At 42.4% G+C, this 26,232-nt stretch overlaps 1 protein-coding gene across 1 annotated transcript; it reads right to left on the bottom strand.

Moving 5' to 3' along the window:
* Window positions 1-4,199: 4,199 nt before the first annotated feature.
* OLFM4 (olfactomedin 4) lies at window positions 4,200-25,702 on the bottom strand. Its single transcript, XM_006884620.1, has 4 exons — window positions 25,559-25,702; window positions 18,431-18,643; window positions 15,937-16,093; window positions 4,200-5,023 (listed from the first exon to the last, which is right to left on the bottom strand). Exons 1-4 carry the CDS (start codon window positions 25,685-25,687, stop codon window positions 4,200-4,202), a joined length of 1,323 nt encoding a protein of 440 aa, XP_006884682.1. The 5' UTR covers window positions 25,688-25,702.
* Between the last annotated feature and the right edge of the window lie 530 nt (window positions 25,703-26,232).

The raw sequence follows: 26,232 nt of genomic DNA, 5'->3' as shown, positions 1-26,232 counted from the left end.
AACCCTGTGAACCTGGAGAAAGGATGGAAGTTATACAAGCATTCAGGTCTTTCGTACATAGGGTCACTATGAGTTGCCTACAACTTGACAGCACTTAACACAACAACAACAGCATATTCAAGAACAAGTTTTAGAGTCTCTTCTGACATCCATTTTTGTCTTTTCTTTCTTCTTGTCTTCTCGATGGTCTTCTGCCTTCTTCATGATTCCATCTCACAACTCATCAAGTCTTGATTATTAGGGCTTAACATGTCAAATGTATTTTATTGTTGTTGTTTTTAAAAAATGTTATTTATAGTTCAAATGAGGATGTTGGTTCATTTCAGCGCTTTCACTGCCACCTGTGGGCAGGAACTGCTTCAGTTTCTTGGCTTTCTCTTTGTCTGCAATGACCAGGGTATAAAGGAGGTACCTCCTGCACCAAACCTTAAACTTCACATTATCTTTATTTTTCTTGATCTTGATCTTGACAGATTTGGCATCCTCTCACCTGACAGATAGTCTTTGATTTCATCAATTTTGCAAAGCATGATGACAAAGGATGCAGGTCTGGAGGAGAAATGCCAGTGCCTTTCTTCCCCACACCCTTGACTTACATCTGAGGTCCCCACATCTCACTCAGAGAGGATTACACTAGATCAGTTCATGTCAAATATCTTTTTTTAAACTATAGACTTTCCATTTAAAATAATTAACACTGACTAATCAAATGTAAAAAATGTATAAGATTGTAAGATATTAATAATAGCTGAGTGCTGAGTTTGAAGTGGGAAATATACAGGATTTCAATACTTTACATATGTGTGTATATGTAAGTATATATGTGTATGTATATGTATGTGTATATATGTGTGTATGTATATATGTATGTATATGTATGTATGCATGTGTATTTTAAACTTCTCAAAATATAAAGGTACTTAAGTAATACTTATTTTAAATATTTAAATAAAAGCAGTTCTGGGAAAGCGAGTCACTGGCACTGCCCTTTCACTCTCCAGGGTAGCAGCAGGGGTTATGAGATGGCAAAGGCTCAGCTACTGCTGTGTTCAATCATACATAGGGCCGCTATGAATGTGAGCCAACTTGATGACACCTAACAAGAACAGCCCTGATTCAAGAGGAAAGCTGGGAAGCCAGACTCCAAAGCCTACATACTATATAATCCCATTTTTGTGACATTCTGGAAAGGCAAAGCTCTAGGGACAGAGAACAAATCCATGGTTGCTAGAGCCTAGAGGGGAGGCACAGGTGTTGGCAACAGAGGGGCACTAAGGAACTCTTTAGAGATGATGGAAATATTCTATATGCCCATTTTTGTGAGTTACATGTAACAGTACGTCTTTGTCAAAATTCAATTAATTTTAAGCTTGGTAAACTTTACCACTCATAAATCATGCCTCAGTAAAACAGTTTTTGTTTTTTTTTAAAGGGAGCCCAGGTGGCTTAGTGGTGAGGAGTTGTCCTGCCAACCCAAAGGCAAAGCAGCTTGAATCCACTAGCTGCTCTGCAGGAGAATGACTGGCAATCCCCTCCTGTGTGATTTACTACCTCTGAAAACCCACTGGAGGGACAGCTGTAAGTTGATTCCAACTTGAAGGCACCTAATACCATTATATAGAATTTCAAAAGGGAACTGATAAATCTTGAGATGAAATTTTCACTGTGCGATTCCACTGCAGTGCATGCATGAATATGAACCCCTGGGTTGTTTGACCTTGCCAAAAGGCACATTCCCCACAGTCCACCATTGCACACAGATCTACTGCATCCAGATGTCTGGCTCTATTATGGGTTTTCGGGCAAAAAGCTTCTGTAGTTGTCCAATAAGAAGCTGATTGCTAGGGTTACCTTGGCTTCCTACTTCCCTTCCAGAATCTTCAGAGGTCATACCGTTTTCATGGTAAGACATTCATCTGGTAAATTGCCTTAAGCCAGATTAAACACAACATCACTGTTTTTAACCCACATCTCACATGACATGCATGTCTTTATCTTCATATCTTCTTACACTTGAAGGCCATACCTGCCACTAGTTTAGCACTGAGAAGATAAATTTTCCTAAAAATATTGCTGCAGTTACCACACACTACTAAAAAAAAAAAGTTGTTGTAGTTTAAAACTGAGCCTTTCCAGAAGGCTAACTAACTATACTAGTGTTGTCTATCTGTCCTTCCAACATACGGATTCATTTATCCTCTACATGGTCTTGTACACACGTGGTAAAGGCAGCTCTTTCCCTGATAAGGTCACTCAGTCCCTCTGCTTCCAATCTAAATCCTGTTGTCTGGGGATGATCCAAGGCTTCTGACCAATGTAGCATGATGCAGAGAAAGAACATAAGCTACATAAATGCAGTCTAACATTGAAAATAATCAGATCAGTCATGCAAATTAATAAACACATAGGGTCATGTCCCAAAAGAAAATAAACACACATCACATAGCAAAAGCTGCCAGAAAGAATAGATTTTAAAGGAACAGAAACTAAAGAGCAGCCCCAACCCTGGACTTCTAGAGCCATGTGTGGCTGTTCCGTTTTTCGGAAGGAAGACATTCTACACACCTCCCAGCAACAAGAACGTCTGTCCCCATAAGACTTTTAAAACAAGGATGAACAGGATCAGAAAAAAAGAAGGAAGGAGAGGAAAAGGGAAAAATGAAGATGTTGTTGTTAAGTGCTGTCGAGTCGTAGATGCCTCATAGCAACTCTATGAATGAAAGACATGAACACTTGTATCTTATATAACTTTCATCATTTCTCCAAGTTCATAGGGTTTCTGGAGGCAAGCCATTTCGGAAGTGGATGCCAGTCCTGCTTCCAAGCTTGTTTTAATCGGGTAGCTCCACCAAATACTGTTCATGGAGAAGAAAAACCAAAAAGGAGGGAGACGAGAAGGAAAATGAAAGCCAACATCCCATTCAAAGCACACGTTCACTGTTAGTCAGAAGGTAAGGAAGCAGCATGTTGTTTAAGTAGCCCATCCTATAGATGACGATTGATGAGCAATGACCACATTGACAAAGCACAGGAGCCCACCCAGCTAGGGTTCAGTATACGACATCCTTCCAGAGGCTTCACTCTGTCTCTTCCAGGACACGCTGAGGTTAAGTTTCATTTACTTTTAAGTCCCAGCTTTAAATGAGGGGGTAAAAAATTATATCATTAAAAAGTTGACATGAAACAGTTGATACTACTTAATACAATGTCTCTTAAGTACTCCATTGGCTTTATTACAGAGCCAGAAATGTTATCTTTCATTTTATCACTACCATCTGATTTTCTTATACTCTTAAAATAAAACTTCATGATGGGCAAAAAAAGAAATATTTTCTCTTACAGCTGTCCCACGGAAAACTGGTTAATCTTACCAAAAAATGGAGAAGAAGATAGAGGTAATGGGTTGGTAAATTGGATTTTAATCTTAGCTGCCTTTGCATGAAGACATGAAGATCTACTGAGTCACAGGTGGACAGTGAGGGAAAAGAAAACTCAAGTGTCTTATTGGCAGATCAATTTGAGATGGATTTTCAGCATACAATTTGTCCAGAAAGTGCAGAGCCTTCTACAGATATATATGCAAACTGCCAAACTTACATATCTCACAGACTTACACTTGCATACAGCCAAACCCACATACAAAGCGAGCATTTGTTTAGAAAAATAAAACTGACAGTTTGGTCCCTCAAGGACTTTCATCTACTTGTAAGTGAGAGGCAGTTCTACTCTGTCCTAAACCATTGAACTGAGTCAAGATTGACTCTTGACAACAGGTTTGGGTTTGGTTTCATTAACTCTGAGGTTCCTTGTAGTCAGGGGAGAATGTGCTGTGCTGTCTGGAGGAGAACCAGTCTTTGAAAGCTTTATTTCATACAAAGAATCCCTGGGAAACTCTATGCATTATCTCTGAATGCCTTAATTTCCAAATATCACTTCACTGTGGGCTTCACTGAGCCCAGAATGGTCATGTATCTGACAACTTCGTCCTGAAAGACTCACTTCAATTGGAAGAAGTATCACAGGACACAGAAAACTTTCAAGAAAACTCATTAAATGGCAGAAACTCCCTACATCCCTGGTGCGGCAGAATCTTACTCCCAGATGGTACAACTGACCAAGCACTTGTATAACTCTCTTTGCAGATAAGTCAATAAAGTCAACAAGGGAGACTATTCCTCAACAAACATTTTATTTCTCTCTCACCCCAACACCAGCACACTTTCCTTGGGTTCTTGGTGGAAGATAAGATCATAATTCAGAAGGTAGCCATCGTTATATACATAAAGTTTCTGGTCATAGGGGTGGTAGTTAATGCTCTGCACTGTTTCCTGCATCTTCTGCATGGTGATGGCAAGCTGGCCCTCCTTCCCTGTGTTTGTGTCATAGTAGTAAAAAATCTCTTCTTTTCTGGTGTTTAGAGTACGAGTGGCATACAAAACGCCACATACCATGAAGGTGTTAGAAACAGATGGTTTATACTGCTTGGTCTGCCAAGTGTTTAACACTTCCAATGTGGTGTCATTGAGTTTACTAATCACTATGTTACCAGTGCTGGCTTCAGTGGCATAAATCACCCACAACCCATTCTCGTCCACAGCAAAGTCAATATCTTGCCAAGGAACATTAGCATATGAAAAGCGGTTATTATAGGCAGCATTGGGTAGAGCGCGCGTCAGCGTCACTGTGTTGCTGGTCAAGTTGAGTTTGGACATCTGCTGAGTATTATACCAGTTGACATACATGTTATTTTTGTAGACTACAGTACCACTGCCCTGGCCATATTTTAACCGATTCTGTTGGTTATACTTGTACAACAGCAAATCATCCCATGTGTTATAGATCCTATAATATTCCAGGTATCTCCCATCTGTATTCAAAGGCGCCACCCAATAGAGCCCTCCGTCTGGGTGCTGAGGGGAGTAATCCCGACCCCAAGCACCATACCTATAGGAAAACCCCAACCAGTTGAGTCGAACTACGAATGGCTTGCTGATGTTCACCACGCCACTGTGGCCACAGCTCCCTAGAAAAAGCAGAGAGAAGACAGGCTTAGAGCAAAGAAGTGGCAACATGAACATGTCAACATCCTAAGAAGGAAAGTCACCTCTGAATCCATTCTGAGTCATGGTGACTCCGCACATGTAGGAATAGAACTGTGCTCCGTAGAGTTTTTAGCAACTGGATTTTTAGAACTAGATCTCCAGGCCTTTGTCCCAAGGCACATCTGAGTAGACTTCAACCCTCAGCCTTTCAATTAGCTGTCATGTGTGTTAACCATTTGCATCACCTGGGTACTTCTCTTAAAAGAAATGGTGGTGGTGTGTGCCATCGAGTGGGAACTGACCCATAGCTGTCTCTCCAGTGGGTTTTCAGAGACAATAAATTGCACAGGAAGAGACTGTCTATCCTTGTGTGGAACAAGCTGGCGGATTCTAACCTTTGGGATTGCAGCGCAGCTTCTTACCGCTAGATCAATTCCTCAATGCATCCTGTCATGACAGATCACTGGGGTGTTCTGACAGAAAGGAACCAAAACCACCACTGTGTTTCAATGCAAACCTTTGTGGCACCCACAAGAGTGGCGTGATGTCTCTAAGTGCAGGCTTTTCATCTAGAAAACGGGGGCGATCCAGCTACCAAGGTTGCAGTGCAGCTTCTTGCCACTAGGCCACCAGAGCTCCCTAACCACCAAGAGCTATCTGGAAAAGGAAATTGGTGAATTCAGGTATTTATTTTCCTTCTACGAAAAAGCACTTTGTGCATAAGATCTTCTTTAATTTGTCTACAAAGAAATAAAAAACTCAAGATCACTCAAGAACCCTAAACTGTATTTATATAAAACCAGAAGGGTCTCTTAGCAGAGCCAGGCCAGGAAAATGTGCCATGAAGGAGGAGCTCGTACTGGGCAGTCTCCACATCCTTCCCTTTGCTGCCCTTCCCTGTACTCTAAGTTCACAGTCATGCCAGGGACCAATCCTACTCCAGACTCACCTCAGAAAAGAACATAGTCACGGCATGAATTGTGTCTCCCCAAAGTGTATGCTGGAATCTTAACCTGTGTCTCCTCCTCTAAAGGTGATATGATTGAGTAGCTGTGGGTATAGTCCTGTTTGGGAATAGGGTTTGTTGTTGTTGTTATGTTAGGGAGACCTTATCATTGTAGAGTGTGGCCTCTACATAACCATGTCTGAGTTATAGAAATAGTAGACTTGACACAAAGATGTAAGGAAGACAGATGCCAGGAGAAGAGCCTCTGCAAGACAAAAACAAATAAAAGCCAGAGCTGCGGAAGCAGAATGGTCCTTCAGGGCCAGAGCCAACATCTTGAATTTAACGCATCGACTATGAAAAGGACAAATGAGGAAGTTCTTGGTGCTCCTTAGAGGCAAGAGCGGTAAAATTTCACGTCACATACTTTGCACACTTTATCAGCAGGGGCCAAAATCTTTGGAAAAAGATGTGCTGGGAAAGCTAGAGAGTCAGAAAAAGAGGGTCTTTAAAAAGATAGGTGCAGTACCTGACAATGGACTTGAGTATAGTAGAGATGATGAGGATGGCACAGGAAAGGGCAGGGTTCAGATCTGTCATTCCTAGGGTCACTGTGAGGAGCAGTCAACCCAACTAACAACAACAGCAGCCAGTAAGAACATGAACTTCTGTCTTTAGAGTGTCCCTGCTTTGTGGTGTTCTGCTACAGCAGCACTAAAAAACTTAACTGTTATTAACTGTTACAACTCTTGTTATTGCTGGGTGTCACTGAGTCGAATCAGCCCTAGCTGACCCTCCAGCAGGTTTTCAGAGGCTGTAAATCTCACAGGAGTTTGCCTATCCTTCTTCCAAGGAGTTGTTGTTATTGTTGTTGTTGATTGCCATTGAGTCAAGCACAACTCATAGCGACCCCATGAACAAAAGCCCTGAAGCCTTTCTATAACTATCATCATTTATCAAAGTTCATGGAGTTTCCAGAGGCATGTTGTTTAGGAAATGGATGGCACCCTTGATTCCAAACCTGTCTTAAACTGGGAGCTCCATCAAACACTGTCCACCATGGGGAACCATTATAGAATTTAACATCTCAGTGGAGCAAGGTATCACAGCAACCCCAGGTTACCAGAGTAGCTGGTGGATTTGAACCGCGTGCCTTCGAGTTGGCAGCACAATTCCTTGGCTTGGTGTTAAGAATCTGTGCTGCAATCCCAAAGGCATGTGATCTAAATCCACCAGCTGCTTGCTGTGCAGGAGATGGATGAGCAATCTCCTCCCATGAGATTTATTGCCTTTGCAAACCCACAGAGGGTCAGTTATGAGTTGGTTCCAAGTCTGTGGTTCACAACAACAAGACTGTTTTTAAATGCAGTAATCTAAAAATGGGCATGTGTTGTCATTCCTGAAAGAGTCCAAAAGGCCATGGAAGTTATTTTAAGGTACCGTTGCCTGTTCCGTGCATAGCCCATTGCAGGAGGAATGGGCTGAGTTGCATCTTGCTGTGCCTAACCTGTACCCACCACTGCGCCTCTGAGTGACAGGCAAGTATTTCATCTTTCTCCTTCTAGCATTGTCATGGCCACGATGTGTGCAATCAAACAGGACCCAGCTTCACTGGCCCATTGAATCTACATTCCCTGCGACACTGGGGAAGATGACAGGCTGGGAAAATGGCCCTTCACATCGCTCTCCCTCTGCTGTGCCTGCCAACACAAACCGTTTATGAGCTATAAAAAATAAAATAGCATTCCTTCAGTATTTTTATAGTGACTATATATGGAGTTGAGCACACATTTTGGGGGATCTTAATGAAGATTGGTGAGATAGTTTATTGGTTAACAAAAAGAAATTTCAAACTCAAGTACACTTGAGGTCACCTTAGAGCAGAGCAGGGTATTGAGTTGTTGAGCCTCATTTTAAGCACTTGGAGAGAGAGCTTGAGGGAGCTGTGGCAAGCTCATAAGGAGCTGTGGCAAGCTCATAAGGTGAGCTGGGGCAAAATCAGAGCTCCAAGGACTTGTCTGCGATTAGTTTACAGGAGATTAGGGAAGCAAAGGGTTTACCTCTGCATCTCTGCCCCTGACTGCTATGGACAGACCATTCCTTTCCTTGCTAAATGCCTTCCCCTTCTGCCCTCCTCATTCAAAGATCACTAGAGGAAAAACCATTACCAGAAACCCTGCTTTTATTTTTCCAATCTGCTGGGGGCTTTCTGGTCCCAGAATTAAATGCGTGCCTCTTAAATGCACTCATAAATCTGCAGTTGGTGGGAAAGCCAGCCAACCATACAACAGGTAGAGAAATGAAACTGCTCTGTACCCAACCTCCAATAATTTTGCATATCATTAAGCAGAACACAGTCTTGGGTTTATTTTAATAATGCATGCGCCATTTCATAAATAAAAAAGGAACACGCGCTCAGCCAAGAGACTGCTTGCCACTAAAGAAATAATAAATAAAATTATAAATTATTATTTCCTCTCCTAAAAGTGATCTCTCAGATGAATGCTTGTTTGCTTTTGTTTATGGAACAATGCATGAATTATTAAAATAAAGTTAGTGGTGTGTTCAGTTTAATGACAACAAAAACTGTTCTAGTTTCCATATGCTACAAACCAGATTTACTAGTCAAAATATCTTCCAAAGGACGTATTCAACCACATTTCACTCGGAGGGAATGAAAGGAAAGAACTACTTCTCTTTAGGTTTAGAAGATCTAGGAATTGTTCATTTAGTTGAGTCTTAACTTACTGGAAAGGAAATATCCCAAACCAGCAGCAGCAAAATATGTAAGGAAAACTTATGATGCATGAATCTTATTTAGGCAGCACCATGAGGTATTAAAACAAACCAAAAACCCCATAAAACTCTCCTTGCCAGCACTGTCTCAGCTGACCCTCCAGCAAGTTTATGTGGGAGGAGATTGTCTGGCTTTCTTCCATGGAGCAGCTGAATCTGAATCACCCACCTGTGGATTGACAGTGCAACTCCTTACACACTGGACCACCAGTGTTCCTCGTCTGAGACATAGATAATTCACCCTTCTGTGTTCAAATGTAGAAATGCTTAGCTATGAAATAATAAAAGAAAATTTTCTTTAAAATATTGTTAGGGAGCTCAAGTGGCCTGGTGGCCTGGTGGCCTGGTGGCCTGGTGGGAAAAAGCTGCTCTATAATCCCGCAGGCACATGGTTCAAATCCACCAGCTGCTCCATGGGAGAAGGATGGGCATTCTCCTCCGATGTGATTAACAGCCTCTATAAACAGCAGGGTCAGCTCTGGGTTGCTTCCAACTCGACGTTACACAACAACTGTTAATAAAGGAAACTGGGTAGAGTAAAGGGTGAGCACTTGGCTGCTAACCAAAAGGTCAGTAGTTAAAAATGACGAGCTACTCTGTGATACTAATGACCTGGGGATATGCTCCCCAAAATCACTGCTTGGGAAACCACAGGGGACAGCTCTGTTCTGCCCTGCCCCACAAGGTGGTCACAACTTGGAGTTAGCTCAACGGCACACAACAATGACAGATAATAATAATAATAACAAGTCATTATTTCATAAATTGGACTAGAAATGAAAGTGTAGCAAATATAAATATTAAAGGTGCATGAAAGAGAAATATTATTTCCTCACCCTAAGCCACTCTCCTATTCTTCCTGACTATCCTCTCTGTACCTTCTTTTCCCTTTGAGACACTTTTAGGACCTTGTCTTTAGTCAAGAATCCCTTGGAGATGCAAACAGTGAGACATTCAGCTGCTAACTGAAATTAGGAGGTTTGAGTTCACCCAGAGAAGGTGCAGAAGAAAGGCTTGGCTTCTACTTCTCAGTCAATCCAAATCCTATAGAGGGCGGTTCTACTCTGACAGCCAGAGTCAGTAAGAGTCAGAATAAGTGGACAGTAACTGGTCCTGATCAAAGGAACCAGCAATGGGAGAATTCTATGTAAACATTATTGCCAATATTACAACTGGGAACATGCAATGACAGACACAGGTTATCAGACTTTTCTTGTCTCCTGCCATCAGTTCTTGGAAATAACCCTGGATGTGGCAACCATCCCATAGCTCATCTAGCCTAGGTAGAGTCCCCATCCTCAACCATCTACCTCAACTGGTGCCTGGCCTCCTTATCTCACATCCTTTCCCAACCCTTTGCTTCCTTTCCAATCTTACAGACTCTTCCTGCCCCAGCTCACAGCCCAACTTGATGCTGCAACTTGAACTACAATCCATTCTCCTAGCATGATCCAAGTATTGTGAAAGATCAATGAATCATTTTACACATACTAGTCCATGGTGCTGAAGTTCCAGGAGCAAAAGCTCGCTTTCAGTTCCTTCATGAGAAAGAAAGCAGAGATAATTTGGTGTTAATTGGGTTGATGGGTTGTACCATCCCAGGAATCACAGGTACAACCTACTGCTAGAGCCTCAACAGAGCAAACACCAGCTATGAGGTCAGATAGACTCCAGTCCAGATCCTGCCTCTTTTACTCCCCAGCTGTGCACCCGGGGGTAATTTACTTATCTTCTTTGAGCCTCTTTCTTTCTTTGAGTCTATTTATGTAAAAACAAATAATACTTGTTCTGCAGAGTGATTAAGAGGAATAGAGAGACTTTGGTGTTGCCCAGCAGTACAAACTTATCTAACTGCTAAAGAGATGGAGTTTCAAGTCCACCTAGAAGCACCTCAGAAGAAAGGCCTGGTGACCCACTTCTGAAAATCATTCATCAAAGATGCTATGGAGTGCAATTCTACTCTGATACAAACAGGGTCACCATGAATCCATCAAGTCGATAGCAACTGGTTAGTTACTTATAAGCATACAAACCTAACATGTTGCAGCTGAGGTTTACCTGGACTCTCTCTTGCTGAATTGTAGTATCTAGAGGACTTTTTACCCATTCTGGTCAGTCTGATCGTCAGAATAGGGCAAGTCACACACAGTGGCACCAAATTATGTTTGCAGAAGTAAGTCATAAAAGACCAACTAAATCTCCTAAACCCAACATACCTTTATTTATAAAAACTTCAACCCTCCACCCTGCTATATATCTGAATTTTTCAAAGAGCCTAGAGCAAAGTGCCTTCTATCCAAGAGCCTTAGATGGCAATTGTTACAGAATTCATTCAATGGTATCACAGGACTCTGGAAATATGCTGGTATACTACAATTAAAATGGGATTTTAAAATACTGTACTTTGGCATTTTAAAAGTGTAGTGTGGTTAGGAGCATTAAACAAACAAAAGCCAAATATCATCTATCTGCAGAGAAGTCAAGTCTTTAGATCTGTCACTTGGGAAGCTGAAATTTATTTGCGCCAAAAGGAGAATGCAGCACTTGTGAGAATAAAAGAATTAAATTATCAGAACCTAAACATTAGTAAGGGGAACTCTGGTGGCCTAGCGGGTAAAGAGTTTCACAGTTAACCCAAAAGTACATGGTTCGAATCTACAAGATGTTCTTCAGGAGAAAGATGGGGAATTTCCTCCCATGTAATATACAGCCTCTGAATACCCACTGGAAAGCTAGCTGTGAATCTATTCCAACTCAATGAAGCATAACAACCACAAACATTATCAAGTCTATATTAAATCTGAATTAAAGGGTATATACTTCTCAACACCTCATTCTCTAGCCTGGGGGTTTCAGCGGGTCATCTGTGCCTTTCACACCCTGTCTCATCACCTACCATGTCTTACCAAAGAGCCCAGTGGATGTTCAGAGGCTCTATATTGCATGAGAGGAAATACAAGCCAAAGATTAACCCATCCCTGAGCATCCCACCCCACTTTGCCTTCACACAGTCATTTGCATTCAGGGGAAAGCAGAGAGGAAACGGAGCCAGTTGTTTTAAGTTACAAAAAAAAAAAGTTAATGAGTAGAAGGCCAATTATTTTAAATTAGAAAGTTGTATGAAATGAAGCAGGAAAGGATGTCATTTGCAACAAAAACAAAAAATAAAGCACATTTTACCAAACCCTAAATATAAGTGCTAAGTACAAATGGAACACGGGCTGAGCAAACTGCAGCTGCAAGGGGGGGCGTTGGGCCCAGGAAGACTTTATCGCTGAGACTTGCATACAGTCTTTTTTGTTCTGTGCAACTCTGCAGTGAAAAAAAGCAGACAGGCCAGATTTTAAAGTCCCATAATAGAGAGTAACTTTAATTAAAGTCTCCACAGGCTCACAACTTGGTAGTGCCTGGGGATTTTCCAAGTCTGCATTAGCAACCAATCCAAACAGAAAGGGAGCAAGTGAAAGAAATTGATTTAAAAACATGACAAAAAGTCAGTTTAATATAAACATCATAAATATAATATGAACAGAGCTGGCAGAGGGCCAAGTGGCTTGGCAGGGATTCAGGTAAAGCCAAGGTTGTGGGAGAGGGAAAAGAAATTTGAGCCCGATTTGCTTGGACAACACAGCTGGACTGGGTCGGTCACAAACATCTAAGTGTGGAGAACAAGGGGAAAAGGTGAAGAAAAAAAATTTAAAACTCTAAGAAGTCTAACCCCACACACTCATTTGTTTTCCTCCTGGATTCCCAAACTAGTTACTCTCAAGTCAGTCCTAAGCCATAGGCAGCTCAGATGTGTCAGGGTAGAATTGTGCTCCACAGAGCTTGTATGGTTGATTTTTACAAGAATATCTCTACTGGTTCCTTCCAAAGCACCTCTCAATGAACTAAAACTATTTTTTCTGCTCAGGGACTCCAAGCACCTTATTTTCTCCCTAACCAATACACCTCTGAAAGTTGGACAATGAGTAAGGATGACAGAAGAACTGATATCTGAGTTATGATGTTGGAGAAGAGTATTGAATGGACTGCTAAAAGAACAAAGTTGGCCCAGAGAAGGTACAGCCAGGGTGCAAGGATGGTGAAGACCAATCCTTGGAAAAGGTGGAGAGTCAGCAAAAAATGACCCTCAACAAGATGGAGTAACACAGTTACAACAGCAATGGGCCCAATCAGAGATGATTAGGATGGCACTGAATAGGGCAGGGTTCAGATCCATTGTTCATAGGCTCACTATGAGTTTTAGTCAACCTAAGGGCACCTAACAACAGTATGCCTGGCACTCAGGGTCCAGGCACAGCTAGAGCGCAGGTCCCTGTAGTTCAGCCCTACTTCTGTGTGACTGTTAGTAGTCTTACTTTCACTTCCCCTCCTCTGTGACATGATGGAGCAGAGCTCAAGGACCCTTGACACTCCCCCTTGCTCTAAAACGTCCTCGTCCTATAAAACGTATAGAAATCTCTCCATGAAAGTCTATCTCATGAGGAAGGGCTGATAAAGTCATAAAAGAAACAGTAATAGGAGCTCTCTTTGCTCCCAAGGACATTATGGTGCCCTATTCCCTAACCCAAAGGTGGCATGTTCAAAGCCATCAATAGCTCCAAGGGAGAAAGATGGGCAGTCTCCTCCTGTGCAGTTTGTTGTTGTTGTTGTTATTGTTGATTGTCATTGAGTTGAGCAAGACTCATAGCAAATCCTAAGAACAAAAGACCAAAGCTTTTCTATAGCTATCATCATTTCTCCAAGTTCACAGAGTTTCCACAGGCATGTGGTTTAGGAAGTGGATGCCACTCCTGCTTCCAAATCTGTCTTAAACTAGGAGCTCCACCAAATACTGTCCATCATGGGCAGCCGTGCAGTTTATAGCCTCCAAAAATCCACTGGAGGGTCAGCTTTGAGTTAGATTCTAACTTGATGGCGATGAATTTGAGTTTTTGCTCCTACATCCCTGGATGGTGGAAATAGTTAAAACTCAGATGTTAATCTAGAGGTTGGAGGGTCCAGTATATGCAGAGGTGCCTTAGAAGAGAGGCCTGGCTATTTACTAAAAGAAAAAAAAAATAAACATCAGTCATTGAAAGTCCTACTCTATTCTGACACATGTGGGGCCCAATAACGTGGAGGAAAATAATGCTGTCATTGCTTTGTTTCTGGAGCCCTCCATGGCACAGGGGAACCAGCTCTCATTTCCTACATGTGATCTTAGACCTAAATTAGCCCTAGTCTGTTACAGAAAAGAGAGCATCTCTTTGTTCTGAATTCTTTCTGCATATCAGTGGGAGGAAAAAAGGATGTCCTGAGAGTATAGCAGCACTAACCAGAGCCTTGAAGAAACCTTCTAACAGGACAAGAATCCAAAGGTCCAAATTTAAGAAAGCAAAGGTTGTGAACAAAAGGAATTTCTAGAAATAACAAGGGTGTACAAGTTGATGAAAAGATGCAGTCCCTGTTCAGCCGAGAGCCAAACAACCTGCAGAGTAAGCTTGTAAGGTCACCGAGGAAGGACAGAACCCAGGTCAGGCCAAGAAAGACAGTTTATTGAGGAGAAACTTCTGGGCTGCCTCAAAAGCAGAGACCAGCAGCTGCCTAAAGTTAGAGTGGAGTTTTATATTTTCTTACAAGGAAATTGGGGAGTTTGAATGTACACAGCTGTTTGGTACAAGATAAGGGAGCAGGTTGGGGTTCGTAGATAGTTATGCCTGGGAAAGGGAGGTGAAAAAGTTTTACAGCTCTCACGGAGATAAACAGAGTTGCAGCAGCTGCTTTGATCATCTCTGTGGCTGTTCTGGAGAAAGGGAAGGAGAGCAGCTCCCTAACAGAGCTTATCTGAGATGATGTCTTTACTAAAGACCAGGGCTGGGTGCTGTGACACGGAGGACCATGCCCTCAGCACTGCTTTTGTTTACTGTAGGGTTTTCACTTTAATTTTCACCATTAATCACATCACTGTTGTTGTTAATGGCCTTTAAATTAGCACCTTACTCTTGGGATCTCCATGCACAATAGAACAAAGCCCTACTGGCTCCTGCACCAACCAAGGATGATGATGGATAATCCAGTGATCTAGTGGGTTTTCAAAGGCTTGTTTCCAGCAGCAAATAGCTAGGCCTTCATTCTTAGTCCTTCTTAGTCTGGATCATATCACTCTCCACTGAATGACAATGATGAGTACATTGATCAGAAACTGAACTAACATATTCCACACAGAAAGGGAGACTGTAACTAGTGATTTGGCATAAAACTTGATCATAGGGCTCTAAGATTTCCCCACATTGCTCATTAAACCTCACAATGAACATGCAATGGAGTTGTTATTATCCTCCCACTTTACAAACGAGGAGATTAAGGTTTTCCAGAAACACCAGAGACACCACCTCTGCCACTTAGGAACTCACAGTCCTTGAGCGCCAGGAGGACTTACCACCTGAGCACAGTTTAGGGGCCAGGCCAATAATATCGATTAAACCCCAGGATACAGAATAAAACAGATGAAACTGACTCAATGGCACTTATCAGCAACAGTATACATTTAGGGACAGAATACAGGGAAGAATAAGAAGGCAAAAGGAGAGAAAGAAGAAAGGAAAATCCAAGGTGAAAGTCTAACTCAACAGATAAATAAACCAATCAACCCTCCTATATAGGAGCATGGTGTCTCCCTCAGAATGCAAAGGTTTTCACTGAGGGCCATGCGGCTCTTCTATCCCCACAGAGATGTGTGTACTGGAAGAGCTAATGTAACACAATTTAACAGAAATGTCCAAAACTTGTGTTTTCTGCTTTAAATCAATTCCTGGTCTGTGCTTTTCCTCTTCAAGTCCCAGAAGCTCACAGCACATAGACCTGTGAGATGAGGATATTTACAACACCTACAAGGGAGCTCTGGTGGCTTAATGGTGAGGAGTTACGCTGACAACCTGAAGGCATGAAGTTCGAATGAGAATGTTGGGATGTTCCAGGTGAGAAAGATGGGCAATCTCCTCTCACATAATTTACTGTTTCTGAAAACCCACTGGAAGGTCAGCTATGAGTTGATTCGAACTCAACAGCACATAACTACAAACAACTTTAGCACTGTGAACACCCACTCTTCCCTCACCATGGCTGCCCCACTTCCTCTCCTCAGTGAGGACAGCGGGCCCTGCTTACCTGGAGCCGGGGCCGGGGCCACAGGCACCAGCTCCTCTCTGGAGGCCTCACATTCCTTCAGCCTGTTCTTCAGCGTCTCAATTTCTCGGCGAATGGCAAGGACGTTGTTTTTGTCTAGTGTCTCCAGCTTCTGCACCAGGAGACTCATATTCCTTATCTAAAGAAATAAAAATTCAGAACAACTTTATATTATTGTGCAATTTCTTTCATAAACATTGCAGGGCTGAATCTGTCATTTAGTGAAACATTGCCAGTGAATCCATCAGAGATTCCCCTCGATGGTTTCATTTGGAAGAATACATTTTATGGTTTAGTGTGAACGCCTGTCAGATCTCAGGCAGATGTGTGTGTGACAGGAAGAAAATGGCAAAGATTTTAACAGCTTTAATAATAGAGCACAGGCTCGTTCTGCACATCCACAAATGTCCATTAAAGTTCATCTCTAATAACCTTCCCCATAAACTCGTGTTTACTCATGGTGTATCTCAATTAAGTTTCTAACAAATGTTGAGGGGCCAGAGGCAACTTAAATTCTAAAATAAATACGGAACAAGAATTTTCAATTATAACCCATGTTGTGACTGAACTTGGAAATTCTTATTGGCATAAATCACACCACCATGACTTTAATTGTGTAGTCTTTATCCCTAGATCTTAAAGGGTTTCACCACAACATAGGAGAAATCCCTTTAGTGATGGTTCCTAGTACATGAAGAATGCTTCCAAGAACGAGTGGGGATAGACAATCCTTCACAAAGAGTAATAGACCTAGCAAGTGCTTAGTCAGAGAAACAGCATATTTCTAGGAGGAGGCTCCTTTAAGTTTAGAGTAGAGGAGATCTTTCTTTGAAGGGCCTTGTCCATGAGCAGTTGTTCAGTTCAAGTAATTTCCTTTCTAGAGAAGTTAAAAAGCCATTCAGTTCTGGGTCAGATTCTGACCTTTAGGTGACTCTAGCTCCTCAGTTTCTGGGTGGCACAGGTAGTTTAAACACTCAGCTGGTAACCAAGAACCTGGAGGTTCAAGTCTACCCAGGGGAACCTTGAAAGAAAGGCCTGGTGATCTATTTCTAATGAGTTGTTGTTGCTAGGTGCTGTTGAGTATGACTCATAGCAACCCTATGAACAACAGATATGAACCCTGTTATATCCTGTGCCATCTTCATGCTTCCTGACACACTAGATAGAGCCCATTGTGGCAGTCACCACGTCAACCCACCTCTCCTTTGCTGACTCTCCATCCTTTGAAGCATCATATCCCTCTCCAAGGAATAGTCCCTCCTAGCAACATGCTCAATGTATGTGAGACAAAGCCTCATCATTCTTGCTTCCAAAGAGGACTCTGGCTGCACCCTCTAGAAAACAAAGCTATTTGTTCTTTTGGATGTCCTTGAGATGTTCAGTGCTCTTCTGCAACACCACAGTTCAAAGGTATCAACTCTTCTTCTGTCATCCTTACTCACTGTCCAGCTCTCAGATGCACAGTAAATTATTAGAAAGACTATAGCCTGAATCAGACACACCTTAGTCCTCAAACGACATCATTACCCGTCAGCAATTTGGAGAGGTCCCTAACTGCAGAGTTTCCCAGAGCAACGTGTCTCCTAATTTTCCAACTGCGAGTACCAAGGATTGTGGATGCAAGTAAGATGAAGTTGTTGACAGGTTCAATCTCTTCTCCATTCATCATGATGTTGCCTATCAGTCCAGTGGTAAGAATCTTTATTCTTGACACTGAGATGCAATCCATACCTAAGACTGCATGTCTTGATCTTTTGCAACAAGTGTTTCAAATCCTTCTCACTTTCTGCAAGCAAGTTTGTGTCATCTGCATAATGGAGGTTATTGATTAATCCAATCGTGATGTCACATTTCTCTTCAGAGACCAGTTTCTTGAATAATTTCTTCAGCATCCAGATTAAATATGTGTAGAGAGAGAATACAACCCTGACACATTCCTTTCTTAATTTTAAGTCATGAAATATTTCCTTGCTCTGTTCACACAACAGCCTCCTGGTCCAGGTATAAGTTTAGGAGTGCAGTTCTACTCTGTAACAAATGGACTTCCCATGAGCAGGAATCAGTTTGATATGCTTTGGTCCTCAGTCAACATGTTTCTAATCAACTTGGCATGGTATGGTCCCAAGCAACATGTATTTCTAATTTACTATTCAGGGCCAGACATTCATCCATGGCAGAGGAAGAGATTTGGCATGTGGTCATGGAAGAGAACAGATTTAGAAGTCAGTAGAGAGAGATCCATATCTCTGCCCCAGTACTTGTCCATAAGCTGCCTGATAGAGGCTATGAGCTAAAGAGAGGAAAACCTTCCACCAGATGGATTGACACAGCGACTGCCGCCAGGGGAATGAGCATGAGAGAAATTAGGAGGATGGCGCAGGGTCGCTAGGAGTTGTAGGTGACTTGATGGCACCTAACAACAACAACAAGAAGATAGTTTAGCATGAATACATTGAGCAGTAAATGCACTCCTTACCTCCACTTCCAATTGGTCTACAATTACTGAGCTTCCAACAAAATTCTGCTTCAGCTGGATGATCAGCCTCTCCATCTCCTTCACTTCTATCTTGATCAGCTCAAAGTCCAGTTCCGTGTAGGAAATGCTGTCCTTCTCCATGATCTCCACTCGAACAGTGAGGTTGAAGAGCTTCTTTTCATACACACTTATCATGTGGATGTACTCCTTTACCTAAAGGGAATCCAGAAACTCAGATCAGTTTCCAGAGTAACACTCCACGATGTTTGTCCACTGCTGAGCCCTTGAAGACTACTTGCTTTCATTCTGTTTTTACAAATAAATTGATCAAAAATATTGGACTACATTTTTTTCTTTTTACTATCCAAGTATGAAGGATCTCTAGTGGCCTAGTGGGTAAGGAGTTGTACTGCCAACCCAAAGGCTGTCAGTTAGAATCCACCAGCTGCACCACAGAAGAAAGATGGAAAATCTCCTCTCATGCAATTTACAGCCCCTGAAAATTCACTGGAGGATCATCTATGACTGAGTTCCAACTCGTTGGTGTAGAACACCAAAAATAACATCCAGATATGATCTAAAAAGAATACATTACTACAATTAGTGATAGGGAGATGATCATGCTTTAGAATCATCACCTTCAAATATGTTTTAATCTCCATTTTAAGGTTTGGAGACATCAATTCACTAAATTAGATCCCTTTGCATCATCCCCCAGTCCTCCCTCTCTCTACAACACACACACTATAGACTGAGGTTTCTCACCTTTGGAACTATTAATACTTTAAACGAGAAATCCTTTCTTGTCTGGGGCTGTCATATTATTGTAGGATAGTTAAGCCCCTCTCTCTTCTAGAGAGATGCTAGTAGCACCCTTCCCAGTGGTAATAATTAAAACTCTCTCCAGATTTTGCTAATTGTCCCCTGCGAGCGAAATCTCATCCTGTCTCCACCCTCATTTAGAGCCACTAACTCTAATATTTCTGTTGGTCATTTTTATACGCTGTAGAGTTGGAATTAACTCAAAGCTGATCCTCCAGCACGTTTACAGAAGCTGTAAATCACACAGGAGGAGACTGCCCCACTTTCTCCATTGGAGCAGCTGATAGTTTTGAACCTTTACATTGGCAGTGCACCTCCTTACTGCCAAGCCACCAGAGCTCCTAATATGTCCTGGAAGAGATAAAAATGTGTGAGGAAGAACTCTTTTGTGGATCACAAGGAGCAGTGAGCCTTCTACAAAGTGGCGTAAAGACACAATGCACCACACAATATGTGAGTGTACCCACAACTCCGAAGTGCTCATTTCATTAAGCACGCCTACATTTATTCCAAGAACTGATTATTGCAATCAGACCTTTAAATTACACATTTGTTGCATATATTTGAATGTCTGATCATTAAGTTAAAATATTTCCAAAAATTCCCTTGGTAGCTTAGTGTATAATTGGAATCTCCTAAAGGATATTTCAATAAACACAGTTGGTAGTGTTTTCTGTATCTCATCTCTCAAAGAAATGCTATGGCTTTTTCAAGGGCCTGCTCATTAAAAGCTGATGGTTTTACATTCTTTCCAAAAATATGAGCATAAGTGATACTGTGCCCCCCTGAACTGCACTCATGTCAAACAACCGATCTGCCGCGCCAGGATGGATTTACAGCCAGATGTTGGCCTCTAATCCTTCTAATACAAAAGGCAGCCCTAACTTCTGTCATTTCAGCCCTTCCACTTAACCCCACAGTGCAAATTACAGTAGACTCATAGGCCACGGACCTAAAGGCTTCAGGCAAAGAGGATTTTAATGAAAGTTGAAAATGCAGCCCTTGGCACTGTTAGTGTATCTCCTCAGGCAACCAATGCTCACTGCCATCATAAGTAACATCATCTCGGGATAAGAGGTTGGTGACATTTCAGTGGGTAGATAAGTTACATATGTGTGTTGTGTGTGTACGCGCGCATGTATATAGATAGATAGATATGTATTTACCTTAACCTAGCATATCCTTCTCAAAATCATAAGCACAGATAAAAGGTGGCCAGGTTTCAATTGCTATAGAACTCAGGCAACGAAATCTTGCTTGTGATAAAAAACAACACCTAAAGTGCCAATGCATTGCAGAAATGAAGGTTTGAGAAATGAATATGCTTGCTGGCATCAGGCTTTGCCAGCTCTTGGAACAAATGAAACACCCTCCGCTTTCCTGGAACATTCTGGTGGCACATCACAGCTGTTGTTCTACACACACACACACAAATGAGTGATTCAAGCGTTATCTCTGCTAAATAAAATGTGGCTCTCCCAGAGTCTCACAGAGCACCAAGGCATCCGCTGGAACTTTCATATTGATATGATTATGTGGTGTGCTTGTCTCAGTCCAGCCAAAATGAAGAGTTGCTGGAGCCACTGGCTGGTGCAAACAAATGGTGAACATGCTTGGCTGCTACCCAAAGGTTAAAGGTTCAAGTACAGCCAGGAAGCCTCAGAAGAAAGGCTGGAGACTTACCTTTGATAATTCAGCTACTAAAAACGCTACAGAGCATGGTTCTGCTCTGACACACACGGGTCACCATGACTTGGAGTCAACTCAACAGCAATTGGTTTAAAGGTTTGTTGGAGGGGAAAGCTTGCAGTTCTTTCCAGCTGACATTTAAAGGAAAGCTTAGTGACATTCAGGAACTCTGGAATTATCCATGAAATGTGAAAGCAAGAGGAAGCTTGAGGCTGGGCCAGAAAAACTTCCTAGTGGAAAGTATGTGGATTTGAGCAGGTCACTAATCCAAGTATGCCTCTGAAGGGTCAGGCAGAGTGGACAATTCTAAGAGCTCCTCTTTCTTGGAGTAGTCCCACTTCAGCAGAGGCAGCTCACCTTCTGGAGGGTGTGCTCAAAGAATGTGGTTCTAATCCCAGGGGAACATATCTCTCACCTCATCAACCTATTACCACAGAGTCTTTGTCAGTAGATGTTTCAGCACCAGCAGATTAGAAGACTCGACTCTGCTTGATTTTAAACCACCAGCCTAACTTTTAGAACAAACCTTAGTTTGTCCATTACGAATTTACTGTGTCATTGGCGAATCCTAAGAATCAAAGTTTGTGGTGGTGGTTGGTCTGTGTGGTGACTGGACAAATGTAGCCTTGTAACAAATAAGAATGGAGTGTCTGTCTGTTGAACTAAAGGGGTCTGTTTTGTGTTGTTGCCAATCCTCCAAACCTGTGATCATGACTGTGGTCAGATTACTAGAAATAAGTCAACAGATGCCATAACCCTCTGTTATGTTCAATAGATATTTAAAACATGCATAGAAGGTTAAGAGCACCTGAAGCAATCATTGAAATGCTGGGGAAAACAATGTGTGTGCATAGTGAAAGTGCTTAGTATTCTGGAGTTAGACAACCTGGGCTCAAAACTGAACTCAGCAACTAGTGAGTAAAATCCTGGAATTTCTCTCTTGGTTTCTCTCTGTGAACCAAGGGGTGATAGAATCAAGTTTGTAAGATTATTGCAAAGAAACGATGAAAGTTACAGAAGTGTTCAGGTCTCTCATTCATAGGGTCACTATGAATCATCTACGACTCGACGACACTTAACAACAGACAGAATGCTCCGGAAGTGCCTGTCATAACTGAGGTAGTTGTAACTGCTGATCACTCAGTCCTGACTCCTGGTGACCTCATGAGAGCTGTGCCATGGGGTTATCAAGATCATGAACTTTCAGATCAACACTGAGTCCCGAGGAGCCTCTGCGAGGGTTCAAAATCACCTTTCAGCAACCATTTGCACTCACCCAGGACTCCTGCCTAATATAAGAAATGCTCTATAAATTTCAAGAATTATAAACTGATTTAGTGTTTTCCAAGCTGACTTTCTAGTTTATTACTGTTCACTGCATCAAATGGTAAAACAGTTGCTTGATCCATGCTGTGTGTTCCCATTCGCTAAATGTCTCCCAGGCTGCCTCAACTTTCTTATTCATGAGCATCTATTAGCAAATGTGACATATTAAATAACCTACCCCAAAGACCATATATCCCCAGGGAAAGAGTGAGCCCTGAGCTTTTGTGTAGGACCCTTTCTAAGTAGAGTCATGAGAAGACAGATCATAAACAACAAAAGTATAAAATGCTTTCAGCATCTTATGCAAAGGCAGTTCCTGTCTTCTCTGTGTGATGACAGATAATGAATCAACATAAGGCAGCCAGAAACCTTTCTGACTGGTCTACCCGAAGCAGGCATTCCCCTGGGCCTTGAGATAAATGGTGATTTCCGAGGCAACCTGGAGATGGTGATAATAATTCACCTGGAAATCCAAAAGCCTTTCGCTGAAGCGATGGCTTTCGCTTTGAAGGCATTACTGATCAGCTGCATCTCTTCTTGGGACTGCTCTGAAGAATGAGAACAGTGTAGCTGAGAGAAATGAGAATATGATAATTCCAAAGACCCAAATGTTCATCTGGCTTAACCAGCCAGGAGACAAATGAGGTCAGGAAAGGTCTCCTCACCTCTATTAACCTCAGTTTCCCCATCTCTAAAATGGGGTGGACAGAGCCTGGCATCTCTGCCTGGGAGAGTGACTTGAAGACAGATTAGAACTGGAAGTATTTAGAAATGCACAGTCAGAAGCTGTGACTTTTCTGATTGTGATTATCACCAGTCACATCAGATCTATTCTGCAAATCTTAGCTGGCAGGCCAATTTTTTTTTCTCCCTCAGGCTTCAATTGCAAGTTGCTCTAAAACCTATTATTGACATTTAGAACGAAAAGTTTTCCCTCCTCCTTAACCCTTCTTTCCTGCCAACTACTAGCAAGGCTGATGCCACCAGGTCCCCTTACAGGATTAGAATCAAATGCCCCATATTTCCAAACCTGCCAAACAACATAAGACACTCTGGTGGCACTGCAGTTAACCAATAGATGAATGGTACTAAGCCACGAGAGAAGGATGGGGCAGCCTTTTTGCGTAAAGATTTGCACCAGTGCATACCTACGGGCAGTTGTTCTATACGGGTTCTACGAGTCAGCCTCAACTCCACAGCAAGGAGTCATGGCCACACTGCTTGCACCCCCTGGAGCAGAATGGGACTTCGACCCACCCTTTACACTCCTGGCAGCCAAGAAGACATGCAAATCAGGAGCTTCCAAGATTTCAGAGCAATGACTCTAACGGAAAAGATCTTTACCTAGGATTTTCCTGCACTTGTTATGTTTTTATGCATAACTTCTTATCTCTACTTGATTATGCTGGAATAAGGCTATGAATATTAATGCCTAGAATTTATAATTTAGCGCTGTGCCTTTTCTGCTGATTAATTCAAGGACATTTTATTTCTCAAGAAGCTTGGTTCCTGGAGTAGTCAAACATATTTTCCTGGACATTCGCTTAAACTTAGAATATTTATCTACCAATTCAGGCTGAAGGCAGGGTCTCAGCCTCACAATAATTTTTGTCATAAAGGATAACTGTACTGGACATGGAGGTGGCTCAGCTTAAATTCTTCAGGAAAACTTATTTTGGATCTTGCAGTAAAGCCAGAGCACCTAACAAATTAATGGAGCTGCATTAAATAATGCATAATGTGATTATAGCCTGCCTTGGACTTCACCTGCACAGAAAATGGGAGTTTTCTAATTGATTTTTAACTTGACTAGGAAGGTGGATGGGGTCAAATCTGGAACACAAAGTCACATTGCACCATCCAGTGTCAAGAAAGCCAAGTCCTTTAGGTTAACTTCATCTGGCTGGAGAAAAGCAAAGGGTTGAGTCAGGGTTTTTTGTCAAAGCTGAGTGGCCTATGAGTCAAACTAAAATTCCTAGGGCAATCTTCAATTTTGACTCAACACTAGATGCAATGTTCCTGTTAAGACCATAGAAGGTAACCACTAAGGAAAAGAGAGAGAGGAAGCAGGCAAGGAGGAAGACAACAAGCCAGAAAAAGAATATAAGCTGAAGAACAAGTAAGAGGGAAGGCAAGAAAGAGGGAGAAGATTTGGGAGAGTGAAAAGGAATAAGGAACCCTGGCAGTACAGTGAGTAAGTACTTGACTGAAAGGTTAGCTGTTCAAGCCCACCAGTGAGCAGACTGCCAAAAGAATGAACAGAGATACCTTAGAGAAAGTATGTCCAGAGTGCACCTTGGAAGCAAAGATGACAAAGCATCATTCATATACTTTGGGCACATTACTAGGAGAGGCTATTCCATGGGGAGAGACATTAAGCTTGGAAAAGGAAAAGAGAGAGGAAGACCTTCAATGAGAAGGATTGACACAGTGCCTGTAGCAATGCGCTCAAGTGTGTCAGAGATGATGAGGATGGCACAGGACAGGACAGGGTTCAGATCTGTTGTTTTTGGGGTCACAATGGGTCATACTTGACTTGATGGCACCTCACAACAACAGTCGCTCCGTGGCATAAAGATATGGCAATCTGCATCCATAGAGATATACATGCTTGGCAATGCTATGGGCCTGTTATGAGTTGGCATTGACTGGATGGTGGGGTATTTCGTCTGAAGGAGGAGATGCTGGCTGCATTATCAAGAAAATGTTTCTTATGTTGTTATCATCTGCCCCTGTGCACTGCAACCTATGCAAAAGTGAGATATAATGGAAGGGGTAAGAAAAAAAAAAGAAGGGAAGGAGAAGGGAAACTAGGAGCTATGGACAAGGAGAAGGGCTAAGCAAAGAAGAGAAATTAGAAACAAAAGACAGAATAGGAGCCGGAAGACACTGTGGAAGAGAACAAAGAAGGACACCAGCAGGACGAGGAAGAGCAGCAAGACTGTGGAGAAAGAGCTGAGAGGAGAAGAAACAACACGAGCAGGACAAAAATCGCAGGGCTGAGGTTTGCAAGGAGCATTTGAGATTCATTTCAAACGGCACGAGCAAGGCAACACTGGAGTGAGATTATCCATGGCGTGAATAATCTCGAGCCCACTTTCTTCCTGTGTTCTCATTTTCCCAGCCATCAAGAACTTCCTAGGTGTGCTGTAAAATAAATGCAAACACTCCCACAGGATACAAATGTGCTGCTTCTGATGCTTGCGAGGCTTCTGCTGGGTGGAGGGGAGTGTTGTGTTTTGTTCATTTTCATCAAGATAATATTGAGAAGGAAGAACAGAAAATGCTTACTTTAGAAAGTTCTGTCCGGAACGTCTCAGAGAGACTGTGAGCCGTGGATTCCAATTGTTCCACTCTCTCCACAGGAAAGGTGGCGTCTGGCAGGAGAACGGAGCACTGGCAAGTTCCATGGTCATTCATGGAGCCAGTGAAATTGGAAAATGGCTGTAAATGAAAACAAATTCAGTATCAGCAATAAGGTAGAAAATGAGCTTTTTGGCAACCGGAGTGACTGAAATTGGCTTATCAGAAAATGTTGCTGCTTCTTGTTACCTGCACTCAACCCACTGCAACCCACACATGAAAGGACAAACATTGCCCAGTCCCGCAGCATCCCCACTGGCTATAGATGAGACTTTTTATTGGCTCATTTGGGAAGCAGATTGTCAGGCCCTTCCTCTGAGGAGATCGTGGTCTGAAAAGTTCATTGGTCTAGAATCGTAGGAGCTCGCAAGCGCCCACTGACAGATGAGTCAGGGAGGAGCACTGGCCAGGAACAGAACTTCAGCCTCCTTCACGGAAAGTGAGAATTCTCCCACTGAACCACCGCTGCCTCCAAGAGAGTGCTTAGAGGCAAACAAGCGGAGCTCAACATCTACATGGAAAAGGTAACATCCTGTTGTCATGGGTGATAGCTGTGCATAGCTTTGCCATCTCCACCATGTTTCACCAAACTACTATGTTAG

The sequence above is a fragment of the Elephantulus edwardii genome, unplaced genomic scaffold (assembly GCF_000299155.1).
Source record: "Elephantulus edwardii isolate Elephantulus edwardi_28Jun2011 unplaced genomic scaffold, EleEdw1.0 scaffold00036, whole genome shotgun sequence".
NCBI lineage: Eukaryota > Metazoa > Chordata > Mammalia > Macroscelidea > Macroscelididae > Elephantulus > Elephantulus edwardii.
This window is presented reverse-complemented; position numbering and strand designations above follow the sequence as displayed.

Coding starts and splice junctions, on each gene's coding strand:
- OLFM4 (XM_006884620.1), bottom strand. CDS start 25,687: ATGAATGACCATGGAACTTGCCAGTGCTCCGTTCTCCTGCCAGACGCC. Junction 16,094..18,430: donor TAGACCAATTGGAAGTGGAG/GTAAGGAGTGCA, acceptor TTATTTCTTTAG/ATAAGGAATATGAGTCTCCT. Junction 5,024..15,936: donor GGCCCCGGCCCCGGCTCCAG/GTAAGCAGGGCC, acceptor TGCTTTTTCTAG/GGAGCTGTGGCCACAGTGGC.